The sequence below is a fragment of the Artibeus jamaicensis genome, unplaced genomic scaffold (assembly GCF_021234435.1).
Source record: "Artibeus jamaicensis isolate MK-2021 breed Jamaican fruit bat unplaced genomic scaffold, CSHL_Jam_final contig_540, whole genome shotgun sequence".
In the NCBI taxonomy this organism is placed as follows: Eukaryota; Metazoa; Chordata; class Mammalia; order Chiroptera; family Phyllostomidae; genus Artibeus; species Artibeus jamaicensis.
In genome coordinates, this window is record NW_026521879.1 from 3,130,030 (window position 1) to 3,144,217 (window position 14,188).

Below are 14,188 nucleotides of genomic sequence, written 5' to 3' on the forward strand. Positions count from 1 at the left end.
AAAAACTTAAAAAAAACCAAAACACCCTTCTCCCTTTTTATCTCTGAGAAGTAGCCAGTTACATGGTAACTAAAACTTATTTTGTAGTTTTCATACAACAAAAAAGAACATGAAGAAATAAGAAAATGAAGTTATTCCCCTACTCTGAAGAGCACATTGCCTGTTATGTATGAATCAGATACCATTCTGTCTGCTGGAGGAAAAGTTTTTAAAGAAACCCCTTATATCCACCTTCTAAATTATGTATTAGAAAACTAACTGAGAAATAGCAGTTCTGCCATAGATTCTCAGATTCTTAAAAATGCATTTCCCAAACCACACTTTCTTTTGAATACTTTAGAGTAGTGAAAAGATGAATGAGTTAATTAGATATAAAATTACCTCATGTGAACTGAACTAAACTATATTAAATAATAGATCAAATGTTCAAAGGCAAGAATATAAGAAATTTAACCTCAAACATAAAAACCCTGGGACTTCAAAAATAGCCTTGAGAATATGCATGCATATTCTTTAAATGATAGATATAATTTGGTGAATTTTTACACATCATTAAATTTTCTTTAGTGTTTCATTTGATATTAACATTTTATCTTCTGGACAAAAGTAATAAACTAGTATTTTCAAGCAATTATTTGCTCACTATACTCACCACAACAGTTGGATATACATTCACATTAATAATGTAATAATGCTGAAATTGAGAGTGTTTAGCACTAAAAAAAATTAAACAGCACGCTATCAGTGAATTAAAGAACATCTCAATTTGTCAGGACTAATAAGAGGTAAATTTATACAGCACTTACTATGTGTCAGGGACTATTCTAAGTTTTTCAAAAATATTTTTTAAATTATTAAATTTATTGAGGTAACACTGGGTAATAACACTGTAAGTTTCAGGTGTACAACTTTTACCCTGTTCGCCCCCCCACCCTTTCCCTTTGGTAACCACCACACTACAGTGCAGTTTGTTTTGTTTTTTTATTTGTTGCTTTTGTTTTACATCCCATATGAGTGAAATCAATCGTATGGTTCTTGTCCTTTTCCATTTAACATATTTCACTAAGCATGATACTCTCAATATCCATCCAGGCAATGTTCTAAGTTTTATAAACATTATTGAATTTAAACCTCAGAGCAACCCTATAGAATATGTCTTATCATTATCCCATTTTAGTAGGAAATGGGATAGAAGGAATTTATATGATGTTCTTCATTTACTGGCTGATTCCCTGAAATTTCTTCTATTAACTCTATTTTCTTATCTTCTCAGTTTTTCTCTTAACCAACTCCAATCAGGTTTGCTCCCAACTACTCTGTGGAGTCTTCCCTTGTCAAAGTCAACAGTACTTTCCACTTTGACAAATTCAAGGGTCACTTCATTGCCATCTTTCCTGACCTCTGAGCAGCATGTGGCACAGGCAAACACTGCCCCCTTGAAATGTCTTCTCTTGGCGTCCACACACTCTGGCTCTGCTCCTACCACACTAGCTCTTTTCCCTTTGTGCACTGAAAAGGTTCCCTTTCCCTGGGTCCTTTCACTGCTCGAGCCTGAGACTTTCCTAAAATGATCTCATATAAGTCCTATGGTTTAAAGCACTAGCTTTATCTAAATGATTCCTAAAACTGTATTTCCAACCCTGATCTCTCATTGGAATTTCACAACGTGTATGTCCAGTCTCCACCTATCGCTTCCACATGAACATATATTTCATTTAATTGCACATATAGAACTCTTGGCTTCTCCCTCACACCACTCCCCCTGCAAAGTGCTTCTCCATGAGAAGAAGAAACATCATACACCAATAGCCTACAACAATGCCTGACCAAAGCAGGTACAATGTTTAATAAATACCTTAACCAGAGATGCCCCATCCGACCATGGTTAATATAAACCCTGCATCGAATAAACACTGACAATGTAAATAGAAAGGGAACCACTAGGCATACTATCTTTTCTCTAAGACTGAAGGAGAGGAATAGAGGTGGGTGTTACTCATAGTTCTAGAATGATATGTCTTGAGATACAGACCCAGTCTGATTCCCGGTTTCTGACTGAATTCCTGGACTTTCATCTTACCCCTTTTGCAGGCAAGCAGGTGGCCCAATGTTCTAACTTGAGCTAATGTACCCAAGTGTGGGAGCAAAGTCGAATTTTGAAGCACAAAACAGGGAATGGATCCAAGATGATGTGAAAACAGATTCCAAGGTGAAATCCAGTAGTCTCGTGTGACTTCATAAGCAACAGAGATTAAAAAAAAACAACAACAGGACCACAGCAGAGTAAGGAGCAGAGCCTTGAAGTTAGGTGAAAGATTAACACACAGCTCCTGGTCCATTTTTGTTTTAATAATGTTGGGCCATGTCCACGGGTGGGGTATGGACCACATGCAATCCATTCTTCAGACCACAGACAAAGATCTTTCCAGAACTCCACCTTTATTCCTGTCATTTCAATGCCCAGTTGTGTTCCCTGTCACATATAAACTCCAAGCTTTTCCAGCTAGCATATAAGGCCCTTAACATTCAAGTACGTTTCTAAATAACTCTTTAGCCTTATTTCCCACTACTCCAGCAATACACACAACCAACCTTCCTAACCTTTCCATTCCAAACCTTTTTATTCTCCTTGTGCCTTTGCAAATGTCATTTTCCTTCTCTGTGTTAAATTTCTATTCATCTTCCAAAATTCAGGAATTTCTGCCTCCTTAGAACCTTCATTAAACTTTCATTAAAACTCCAACATAGAATTGGGTTTCCACACTACCAAATCACCTCTTCTTCCTGGGCGCACAGCTAGATTGTTTCTCAGCCTCCCCTACAGTTAGATGTGACTATGGCACTAAGTTCTCAGGTGAACTGTCCAGGCTCTAACCTTCACTGTGCATCTGTATCGATACGTAAAGTATCGATACGTCCATCAGACAGAAAGTCAAGAACCATGTAATTTCACTCTTATGTGTGTAGCATGTGGGGTAGTAAAGTAAAGAGGATCAAATACGTGGTGATGGAAGCTTTGACTTAGACTAGTAGGCACACAAAGCAATACACAAATCATGTATCAGAGAACTGTACCTGTGAAACCTACATAAGTTTGTTAATCAATGTCACCCCAATAAATTTAATGCAAAGAATTGACGGTGGGCCATACCTTCATAAATTGTTTCACTTACTCCGAGGTGGAGCCCAGGAATCCAGTGGTTTTTAAAGCTCCTCAGGCCATGCTAATCTGCAGCCAGAGGACAACAGTGAAGAAACCTATGCAAACGATCCTGTATCAGCCAGAGATACTGCCATCCAGGTGTCCCATATACATACCCCACTAATACACTGATTGAATTTTGTTTATATGTCTGTCTCCTGACTACATGCAAATACCCTGAAGGAAAGAATCACCAAATCTTGTCATTTTTGTATTTTCTTTGCTTAACACAGTAACTAACATTTTCACAAGGCATTCAATAAGCATCTTTGAATGAAAGAAACATACGTTTTTGTAATTTCAACATAATCTTTATAGAATATTTTAACAATAATTAACAGTCATGAAAAGATATAAGCACTTATACTTGAAACAGTATACTCAAATTTTTATTCATTAATAGTTAAAAATAGATCATTAAATAAAAATACTTTTTCCATCTACTGTTACTACTACAAAAACCCCTAACTGCTGTAGATCTGTGTTCTCTTATTATTTATAAAAGGGGGGAAGTTGGAGTAACATCCAAACTTCTACAGACTAGATCTGGGTAAAGAAGAAAAAAATCTAAAAATAAATGCAAGGCATGCCTGAAGGTAGCCTATTATTTGTGATCTTTATGGTTCCTGGACTTCCGGGGAAGTGAGAAAAACAGCCACTACCTGTATTTGCTGATTTCTTTACAGCTCCTAAATTCAAAGTGCTTAATCTCCAAAGCTAAAACTTTTAGGGATAGGGAGTCATAAACTTGAACACTACCTTTTAACTATTTGCAAATATTCTTACTTATTGCTTAAAATACACAGTAGTTCGGTAGTGTTACTTAATTCAGTTGTTTCTGAACAACTGAATTAATAATTCAGTGGGGGCGTTTAGAGAGGAAGATTTCAGTTAACTTTGCTTTGATTCTTGGGTACGTGTGGGTGAATCACTTTCCTCAGTTAATGAAATGAGATTATAAAAGATTAATGAAGGTTGCTTTTGGCAGGAAAGATAAGAATTTAGATAGCTGTAAAAATCAGTTACTCAATCCTCTTAAAATAGAAAATGGAAGAGGAAGAGAATTACAGTAGATATGGCACTCTATCCTTCATTATTCAGTTCTGTTCCCATTTTCAAAGTAAAAAAAACAAAGCCGTGGAAGTGACGATTATTAGCAATTATACTTTTACGTGCACATAACTTTAATTTTTGTAGTAAGTATTTGAGAGAGAGACAAAAAAGGGGAAAGGGAGGAGAGAGTGAGAGAGAGAGAGAGAGAGAGAGAGAGAGAGAAATACTGATTTGTTGTTCCACTTACTTGTGCATTCATTGGTTGAGTCTTGAATGTGCCCTGACTGGGAATCGAAACTGGAACCTTGGGAGTTTGGGGAGGACACTTTAACGAACTGAGCTATACCCAGTCAGGGTCTCCTGCATAATTTTAAACCTCAGAATCCTTGAAGCAAATATTCAAGTAAATGTTATTAACTGGTAGTTTTTATGTTTTAGGATATATCAAGCAAGGAGAAGCTTAAGACCTTAAGCATGATAAGATTTTACATCTGATTTTTGAAATTGTGGAATTAATCATTGGAATGGTCATAATTTTTATATATTTAGGGTTATCTGTCTTTACAGTTTATATCACCCTTCCTCACATCTGCTAATGTCGTGTAGAACTACTGCTCCATCTCTTCCTTATACTGCAGCAGCAGCAGAAACTGCCCCAAACCCCACAGTGTTGCAGACCTCCACACTCTTCGTGTGCTTGTCCGTCTGCCAGAGCACTTTAGCATCTTCTCATTCTGGTGAACTTCTTCATCTGCACACCATACAGCCTTCCCAGTACAGCCTCCTCTTCAACCACAGAAGGTGGAGCCAGGAACTTACCACAACACTGTGGCATTTAAAACTGGTATTTTTTAAAAAGTAAATCTAGCAAGTAATTAGGTCTCATCTGTGTTCCTATCACTCAACACAGTGCTTGGCACATCATTTCTAATTCCCCTACATTATTATGGAGAACAGGTTAACAATTCATTGATTTGAACAGACTATCATATGTTTTTTTATTTTTTTATTTTTTTAATTGATTATGCTGTTACAGTTGTTCTATTCCCCCCTTCATTCCCCTCCACCTTATCCCCCCATCCCCACCATTACCCCCCTTTAGTTTATGACCATGTGTCTCAAGTCCTTTAGATTCTATATTTCCCATGCTATTCTTGCCCCCCCCATCTATTTTCTATCTACTGTCTATGCTACTTATTTTCTGTACCTTCTCCCCCCATCTCCTCCTCCCACTCCCCTGTTGCTAACCCTCCTTGAGATCTTCATTTCTATGTTTCCACTCCTGATCTAGCTGTCCTTTTAGTTTGCTTTCGTTTTAGGTGTGGTTGTTAATAACTGTGAGTTTGTTGTCCTTTCACTGTTCATGTTTCTTTAACTTCTTTTTCTTAGATAAGTCCCTTTAACATTTCATATAATAAGGGCTTGGTGATGATGAACTCCTTGAATTTGATCTTATCTGAGAAGCACCTTATCTGTCCTTCCATTCTAAATGAAAGTTTTGCTGGATAGAGCAATCTTGGTTGTAGGTCTTTGGATTTCATGACTTGGAATACCTCTTTCCAGCCCCTTCTTGCCTGTAAGGTCTCTTTTGAGAAATCTGCTGACAGTCTGATGGGGACTCCTTTGTAGGTGACTGTCCCCTTAGCTCTTGCTGCTTCTAGGATTCTCTCCTTCATTTTAATTTTGGCTAATGTAATGATGATGTGCCTTGGTGTGTTCCTTCTTGGGTCCAACTTCTTTGGGACTCTCTGAGCTTCCTGGATTTCCTGGAAGTCTATTTCCTTTGCCAGATTGGGGAAATTTTCCTTTATTATTTGTTCAAATAAGTTTTCCACTAGTGGCTGTGCCTTTCCCCTTTCTGGTACCCCTATAATTCGGATATTGGAGCGTTTAAAGATGTCCTAGAGGTTCCTAAGACTCTCCTCATTTCTTTGAATTCTTGCTTCCTGACTCTTTTCTGTTTGGCCATTATTTGCTTTCTTCTGGTCCACTCCATTGATTTGAGTCCCAGTTTCCTTTTCATTGCTATTGGTGTCCTGTGCAATTCCATTCATTTCAATTAGTTTCGCCTTCATATATTTCTCTAATTTGTGGCTATAATCAACCAGTTCTGTGAGGATCCTGATGACCAGTGTTTTAAACTGTGCGTCTGAGAGTTTTGCTATTTCTTCATCACTTAGGTCTATGGGCTCAGGGACTGTGAGAATTTGCAACATTTTTGGTCTGTTCTGGCCCTTTAAGTGTGAGAAGCGGCGCCTTGGACTCCCAGGTCACTGGGTTGTGACGCTGTATGTGGGGGCGTAGTCAGAGCAGGGAAATGGCGGCGCCCTCTACTGCCGCTTGCCCCGGGGACGCCGGGCCTGTCCAACCGCCCACTCCCTGGCCTGTCCGCTCCCGCACAAATAGGGGACCACAGTCAACACGCAGCACTGCTTCCCCGCTGTCTCCTCCACGGTCGCTCGCCTGGTCACTCGCTCGGTCGCTCACTAGGTCCAACCCTGCTCCTGGATTCCGTGTCTGGATTCCGCGCCTGAGTCCGTCTGACCGAGTCCTCCTATGCAACCCCGCTCCAGCAGCCACTGGTTTCGCCCCTTACCGGTCAGGCTGAAGAATTTGTTGTTAACGGACTTCCGAAAAGTTCAATTTTCCATGTTCTGGCTGTGATTTCTGTTGCTAATATTTAGTTGTCCCTAAACTTGGTTGTGTGAGAAGGCACGGCACATCCACCTATGCCTCCATCTCGGCGGAAGTCTGAGTACTCAGACTATCATATTTTAAAACAATCTTTAATAAACATATAATTTCTGCTCAAGGAACAGGTAGCTGATTTATTACTAGTACCACTGAAGTAACAGCATTTTCATTATATAACATGTGAAATAAAAATGATTAGTTATTAATTTACAAGTATAAAAAAACATAGCCTTAACATCAAATAACTGTTTATGTAAAAGTACAACTATATTAGCTTGAACTTCACTGCATTTCCTCAGAATTATTCTGAAATAAAACTTTCTACTGGCAGACTGTTATTCCTTTACTGCTGTTACTTTACTGTGCCTCTAATATTCTGATTCAAGTAAATTATGCCTAACAGTTTCAGATCCTTGTATTATGTGGCTCATTTTAGAATGTACACTTTGAGCTCTCCTCTATCTGTTTTTACCTAATACTTTGTTCTATGAATATGAACCAAAACAGACACATGATTCTCAAGTCAAAAATCCAAAGTATGATGCGTATCTTTAATAGCACAGTAGCTAATCTATAACATACTTGTTTTGTCCTTATTTTTAAATTTTTTTCTGGTAAAATAGAAACAATTTTTCTTTTGACTATCCCAGATTTAATAACTTAATTGGGATACCTCCTATATTAGTGATTTAGAAGTTTTTCCTTTATGCCTTAGTTTTGATTATTTATAAGTTCTTGGCTCTGACCAGAAGTAATATAAACGCCTCCACTTCTTCAGAAGACAGGTTCCCATTTTCCATTCCAGATGCTAATCCTATCGCTCTGGGACAACAGGTACAATTGCAGGAAGTTCCTGTCAGCATTAGGTGGAAGCCCTGACACTGCTCCTCTCACTCAGGTCTTTTCCTTCTCAACTCCTCATACAGCCCCCCAAGTGGCTGGCCGGGGCCATGCCGCACATCTTAGTGAAACAACTCTGTATCCTGAACAGAAGTTATGTTGCCTTAAAACCAGCAACATAAGTTTGAGATTTCCTAGGGGGTCAATCTGGGCAAAAACATGAGACCAGATAAGGGTAAACAAACACAGATGAACATTACACTTAGCAAGAGTCCCAAAGCCTTGCCCGAGGTGCAGGAAAAGTGGAGGACATTTCGCTGATGTACACCCAAAGCCAAGTGCCAGCAGCTCAGTTTGCTTTAGACCCCTCTCTCTGCTGCCCCAAGTCCTGCTCTGTTATACCCTCTTCTGAGATTAATCCTTTCCTATGAAGGACAGGCTATTTTCTGGGGTTTTTATTACCTTTTGTTTTTTGACCTCCGTTAAAGGAAAAACAAAATCTTAGCTGTTCTCCTAAAGATCCTTTTTCACAATTTCAATCACTTTCCTAAAAATGATTGTTATTCCAAAGTAAAGCATTTTATTAAGAGAAGTATTTTTTTGTAATTTCTTTTGTTTTTAGGTCAATCAAAAAATAATCCTTAAGCTTTTTTCTCAAGTCTCAAAAACAAAGAAATTGCCATTTCAGCTCAGACATGCAAAGAACTTGGTAACTGTCACTTCTATCCTGAAAATAAAAAACGGGACAAACTGAAGATCAACGACTTTTCTCTGACATGTCAGAGAACGGGGGTTGCAAGGCAAACCACTAACCCCCAAATGTGGAGAAACATGCAAAGCCAGAGAGGTATGTCACTTTGCAGCAGACGTCAGTGGAGGCTGTGAAGAGTAGGGCCACTTACCTGACCAGTAGCCAGGACTAATTACCAGAAGCTAAGGGCAGGGTGAGAATATCCTGGGTCTATAGTCATAAAGGAGACTCCCACGTGTTAGTGGGCTTTCCTCCCAGTAACTATGCCCATAAAGTTCTCATGGTAAGGATCTAAGAAAACTCCCCATGTGAATCTGGCAGGAAGAAGAGAGGAAAAGCCATTGTTAAACCTCCTAAACTCTCTTCCCTAGCAAGGGTGACAGACTGTGCCAGAAGGAGCACTGAAAGCTTATTCCAGTCAGAGGAAGAGAAGCCTGCCCACCCCAGCCCTTGCAGCCTTCCTGACTCCTTGGGAAAAAATTTATAAAAAACCCAAAACTAACAACCCCCACCTCCTCCAATGAACAGGGGGAAAAACCTCAAGAAAATAAGACTAGGGATTCTTTATCAGGCACATGCATGGGGATGGAAGCAATCCTCATAGACAGGGGACAGAAAGACCTATAAAGGTGACAATCTCAAGACATAGGCCGGCTGAACCGAAAGAGTGAGGCTTAATCAGGTCCTAGAACACACACTATTTCCCAACACCTTACCACAATACCTGCACAGCTCTAGTAAAATAACACCAAATCACAGCTAAAAGAGATGCAAGACACAGACCCTCTCTGAGGAAGAATACTTAGGGAAACCCAAATTCAAGAGAAAAGACAATGACAAGGGCACTAGAAGAATCTGACGCTTCTTGTACCTATGGCTACAAAAAACATTAAACACAGCCCAACTCCCAGTCAGATTAACAAAAATCCTCACACTAAAGGCAAATATACTTCAGTTCCTGTTACCTGATACAACATGCCTGGATTCAATAAAAAACTACAAAACATGCCCCCCCAAAAAAGAAACAATCAAGAGATAAAAAGCAAGCATTGAAACCAGATTTAGATAAGACAGAGATGTTGTAGTTAACAAACAAGGAATTTAAATAACTATTATTAATATGTTCAGGGCTCTGATGGGGAAAATTTAAAATGTTTTGAAATGCAAAGATAAAAAAAACTCCAAGACAAACAAAATAGAACATCTCCGAATAATGGGACAGTATCCAAACTGCAATACTAGAAGGAGAAGAAAGAGAGAATGGGACAGAAAGCATTAAAAGATCTAGTAATGTCTGAAAACTTTCCAAAATTAATGATGGACACCAACGCACAGATCCAGAAAGCTCAGAAGACACCAAGCAAGTGAAAATATTGAAGGAAGCCAGAGGACAAAAGCACCTTACCTATAAAGAACCAAGAAGAGTTGTATCACATTTGTCCTCAGAAACAATGCAAGCAAGACAAGAGTGGCAAGAAATCTTCATAGTGTTGAATGAGACAAAAGAGCTAACTGATAATTCTATATTCAATGAAATTATGCTCTAAACATGAAGGAGAAACAAAGACCTTCTCAGACAAACAAAAATGGAGGGAATTCATCACCAGTAGTCCTGCCATGCAAATGTTAAGTGAAGTCTTTCAGAAATAAAGAAAAATGAAATGTGGAGGGGGCGTGACATATGGTGACAGAAGATGGTTTGACTTTAGGTGGTGGGCACACAGTGCAACATACAAATCTAGTGTCATAAAGTGTACACTTGACACCTACATGATCCTATTACCCAATGTCACCCCAACATTGTATAAGAAAGAAAAAAAGGGGCAATGATATACATAAGTCAGAAACAATCTACATAAAGAAAAAATGGAGTATCAGAGAAGAAATAAATTAGGGTAAAATCTAATCTTTTATTTTTCTTAATTGATCTAAAATTCCAGAGCATCTAATCAATGAAATGAATGACAAATATGAGAGATGGAAGGGAGGAATTAGGTATTCTCTATTATGTATGTGACAGCTACATTATTATATTTAAAGCCTTATCATGTTATTTGAAGGTAGACTTAGATTATTTAAAAATGAATATTGTACATTTAAAAAATGTATATTAGCAACCACTAAAGAAGTTTTTTAAAAATCAAATATAAGTAGTACATCAAAAGAGGATATAAAATGGAATCACAAAATGTTCAATTACCAAAATTAGAGAAGGCAGAAAAGGGGGGAGGGGAGACAAAAAGCAAATGCAGGGAAGTGACAATGCAGACTGTGCAACTCAGTCCAGGTAAGTCACTTCAAATCTGAATAGATGAAACACAGCCATTGAAAGACAGAGATTGTCAGGTTGGATTAAAAAAAGATGCAGTTATGTGTTCTACAAGGAACTCACTTTAAACATAGGGAATCACATAGGTTAAGAAGTAAACAGATGGTGAAAGACACACCATGTTAATCCTCATCAAAAGAAAGCTGGAGTAGCTATCTCAGTTTAAGATAAAGTAGAGTTCAGGAAAAAAATGAGGGACTTTAAATAATGATAAAGAAATTAATTCTTCAAAATAACACACTCTGTATGTGCACAAACCTAACAGAGCATCAAAAATATATAAAGCAAATAGAACTAAAAAATAATAAACAAATCTGTTATTAAAAAAAGATGTGAATCAGAAGTATGTTCCAAGTCATAGAGGACATAAATCACAGAATCCACACCCTTGTTTTAGAAGTGATCTCAAAAAGCAAGCCAAAATTCCTGTGAAGACAGTCTGAGTTAGTAAACAAACTGCAGGTCCACAGGTATTATATTTATGTCCCACTAACATGGAGTGTGAAATGTTACGCACAGACTTGCGTTCCATCAGCTCTATTACACTATCTACTTTGTTAGACTTTGGCACATGGAGAAGAAATATTTTATTTTGCTCAGCTTTGATTTCCTCAACACCTGGCAAGGTTTTTGACTTGAATAAATACCCAATAAATAGCTCCTGAATTTTACTATTAAATTATGTTCATCGTTATTTAACTGTACAAGTATGCTACTATTCTATTAAAAAATAAAAAGTCTCAGTTGCATATATTTTTTAAAATAGGAGATTATGGTTTTACAGTCATCCCCCACTGTTTTCAAACCACCAAGGGATATAATAACATAGTTAAAAACAATTATTGTGAATACACAAATAGTTCACAGGGTTAAGGTACCACACTGTTTTATTATTAATTAGCTTTGCTAATTTATTCATCTTAAATGATCCACAAACTAGCAATTCAAAGTAAATGACATGGATAGAATGCCAAAATTAAGAGAAGTAGATCTGTGAAAAGATTAAAAATAAATGTAAATGTATGTACAGTATAGAAGTATAACTCTTAAGGAACTGATGAACTTTTAAATACCAGAATTTTATGAATTTAAATTGTATATTAGGGCATAGTTAAATGATTTATAACTCTAAAATATGCAAACAAAATGCAAATGTGGAAGGAATACATTATTAGGTAAATCATAGAGTCCAAAGATGAAAGATGTGGAATAAACATGATTATTTTATTCAGCTTTTTCATATGTATAATTTGAATAAGAACAGAAAAGAAAATATATTATTCAATGTCATGTCTTTAAATTATGTAGTTTAGCATTCATCTTTGATACATTTCTATCTGGCTAGGTTAAATTTTAAAAATCTGAAATTTCAGTCACTTTCATAAAATTCAGAAGACCAACATCATATCTTTAGGTAAAATTATTTTGCACTGAGGAATACTGTTTACTATAAGTTTCCAAGCTTCTTCAGATAACAGATGATTTCCATTTTACTATTTGGACATGCCCCATATATACCCAACAGGCACAAATCTGATGTCCTAAAATAGGGCACATAGGGACAATTATTTACTGGATAAAATGTACTGATATTCTTCTCCCTCTATCAAAGAATTCTTTCAAAGCTTCTTTAAAATATCACTATTTGATTTATTGAAATTCAATTTCCCTCAACTTTTCAACCAAAGTGATTATGAAAAGTAAAGTACATTTCCATAGGCTTATACAAACGTGATGTTCACTCTGAGTCAGGCAGGGGAATGGGAAATACCATGGACCACTTACCTGACATGCATTATAAAGGAGCTGGTGTTCTAGTTTTTTAATACCCAGAATCTGCTGAAACATTTCATAGAGCTGTTCCTTGCTCAGAATAAGTTCAGACACTGCACTTAGGGTCATTCTATTTGGCTGTTTGCACAAGTCCTCTTCACCCCTGTAAATGGCATCATATTTGGCTATCCATGAGCTCAGCACTGTCTCTTTGCTTAAGCCATCAATTTCTGGCAGGCTTCGCACACGTTTTTCTATGTTCTTCTTAAACACTTCTCTGAAGTCATTAGCAGAACATCCTCCACTCTGAACCATTCTGGCCACTCGATCACTCTTCAAAAAAACCTGGAAGAAAAAAGAACAAAAACCCATTTGAAACTAAGCAGGGACACTAACACCACTTGCTTTTAGCAATCTAGCCAGAGTTATAGCACCAAACATTCTACGGTGATTCAAATTTTAAAATACATGGTAACTAATGACCTAACAGGAGACCCAAATCTTATTTCTCAAATGTTGAAATATTTAGACGAGACAGTATTGAGCGCTGAAGACCTGTGATGATCCAACTTGACCCACACACACGCAGAAGATGAGGCATCTCTGACAGCTGAATCCTTTAAGAGTTCATTAGAAAGTAATTGGAAATATGAACCCAAATCCCCTACTCTACTTGGGAGTTCTGACCAGTTCTTCAGCAGAGATAAGGTCCTCTATTGTTTGAGCAAGGATCTAAAGGCCAAAAGCATGGTTAAGTCCAATATCTAAGTCAGTACCTAACACATATAACTGTCATTCACAACTGCTTCGCACCTGGGAGTTTAGGGTACACCTGACTCCATCCTTGATTTTACCAGTCCTCCAACTTCTCCCACACTTCTCATAGCCAGGAAGAATGCATGATAAAAGAAATACAACCCTGGGACTCAAATCAATGAAGTGGCCCAGAAGAAAGCAAATAATGGCCAAACAGAAAAGAGTCAAGGAGCAAGAATTCAAAGAAATGAGGAGAGTCTTAGGAACCTCCAGGACATCTTTAAACGCTCCAATATCCGAATTATAGGGGTACCAGAAGGGGGAAAGACACAACCACCAGTGGAAAAATTATTTGAACAAATAATAAAAGAAAATTTCCCCAATCTGGCAAAGGAAATAGACTTCCAAGAAATCCAAGAAGCCCAGAGAGTACCAAAAAAGTTGGACTCAAGAAGAAACACACCAAGGCATATCATGATTACATTAGCCAAAATTAAAATGAAGGAGAGAATCCTAGAAGCAGCAAGAGCTAAGGGGACAATCACCTACAAAGGAGTCCCCATCAGACTGTCAGCAGATTTCTCAAAAGAGACCTTACAGGCAAGAAGGGGCTGGAAAGAAATATTCCAAGTCATGAAATCTAAAGACCTACAACCAAGATTGCTCTATCCAGCAAAACTTTCATTTAGAATGGAAGGACAGATAAGGTGCTTCTCAGATAAGATCAAATTCAAGGAGTTCATCATCACCAAGCCCTTATTATATGAAATGTTAAAGGGACTTATCTAAG

General features: G+C 37.7%; 1 protein-coding gene across 5 annotated transcripts in view; it reads right to left on the bottom strand.

Moving 5' to 3' along the window:
- Positions 1-14,188, bottom strand: part of CADPS2 (calcium dependent secretion activator 2) — a 621,734-nt gene that overhangs the window by 381,748 nt on the left and 225,798 nt on the right. For all 5 annotated transcript variants that reach the window (XM_053669960.1, XM_053669959.1, XM_053669957.1 and 2 more), the window contains exon 3: positions 12,655-12,987. In XM_053669960.1, coding sequence (XP_053525935.1) covers positions 12,655-12,987 — 333 coding nt within the window. The remainder of the gene's footprint in view (positions 1-12,654; positions 12,988-14,188) is intronic.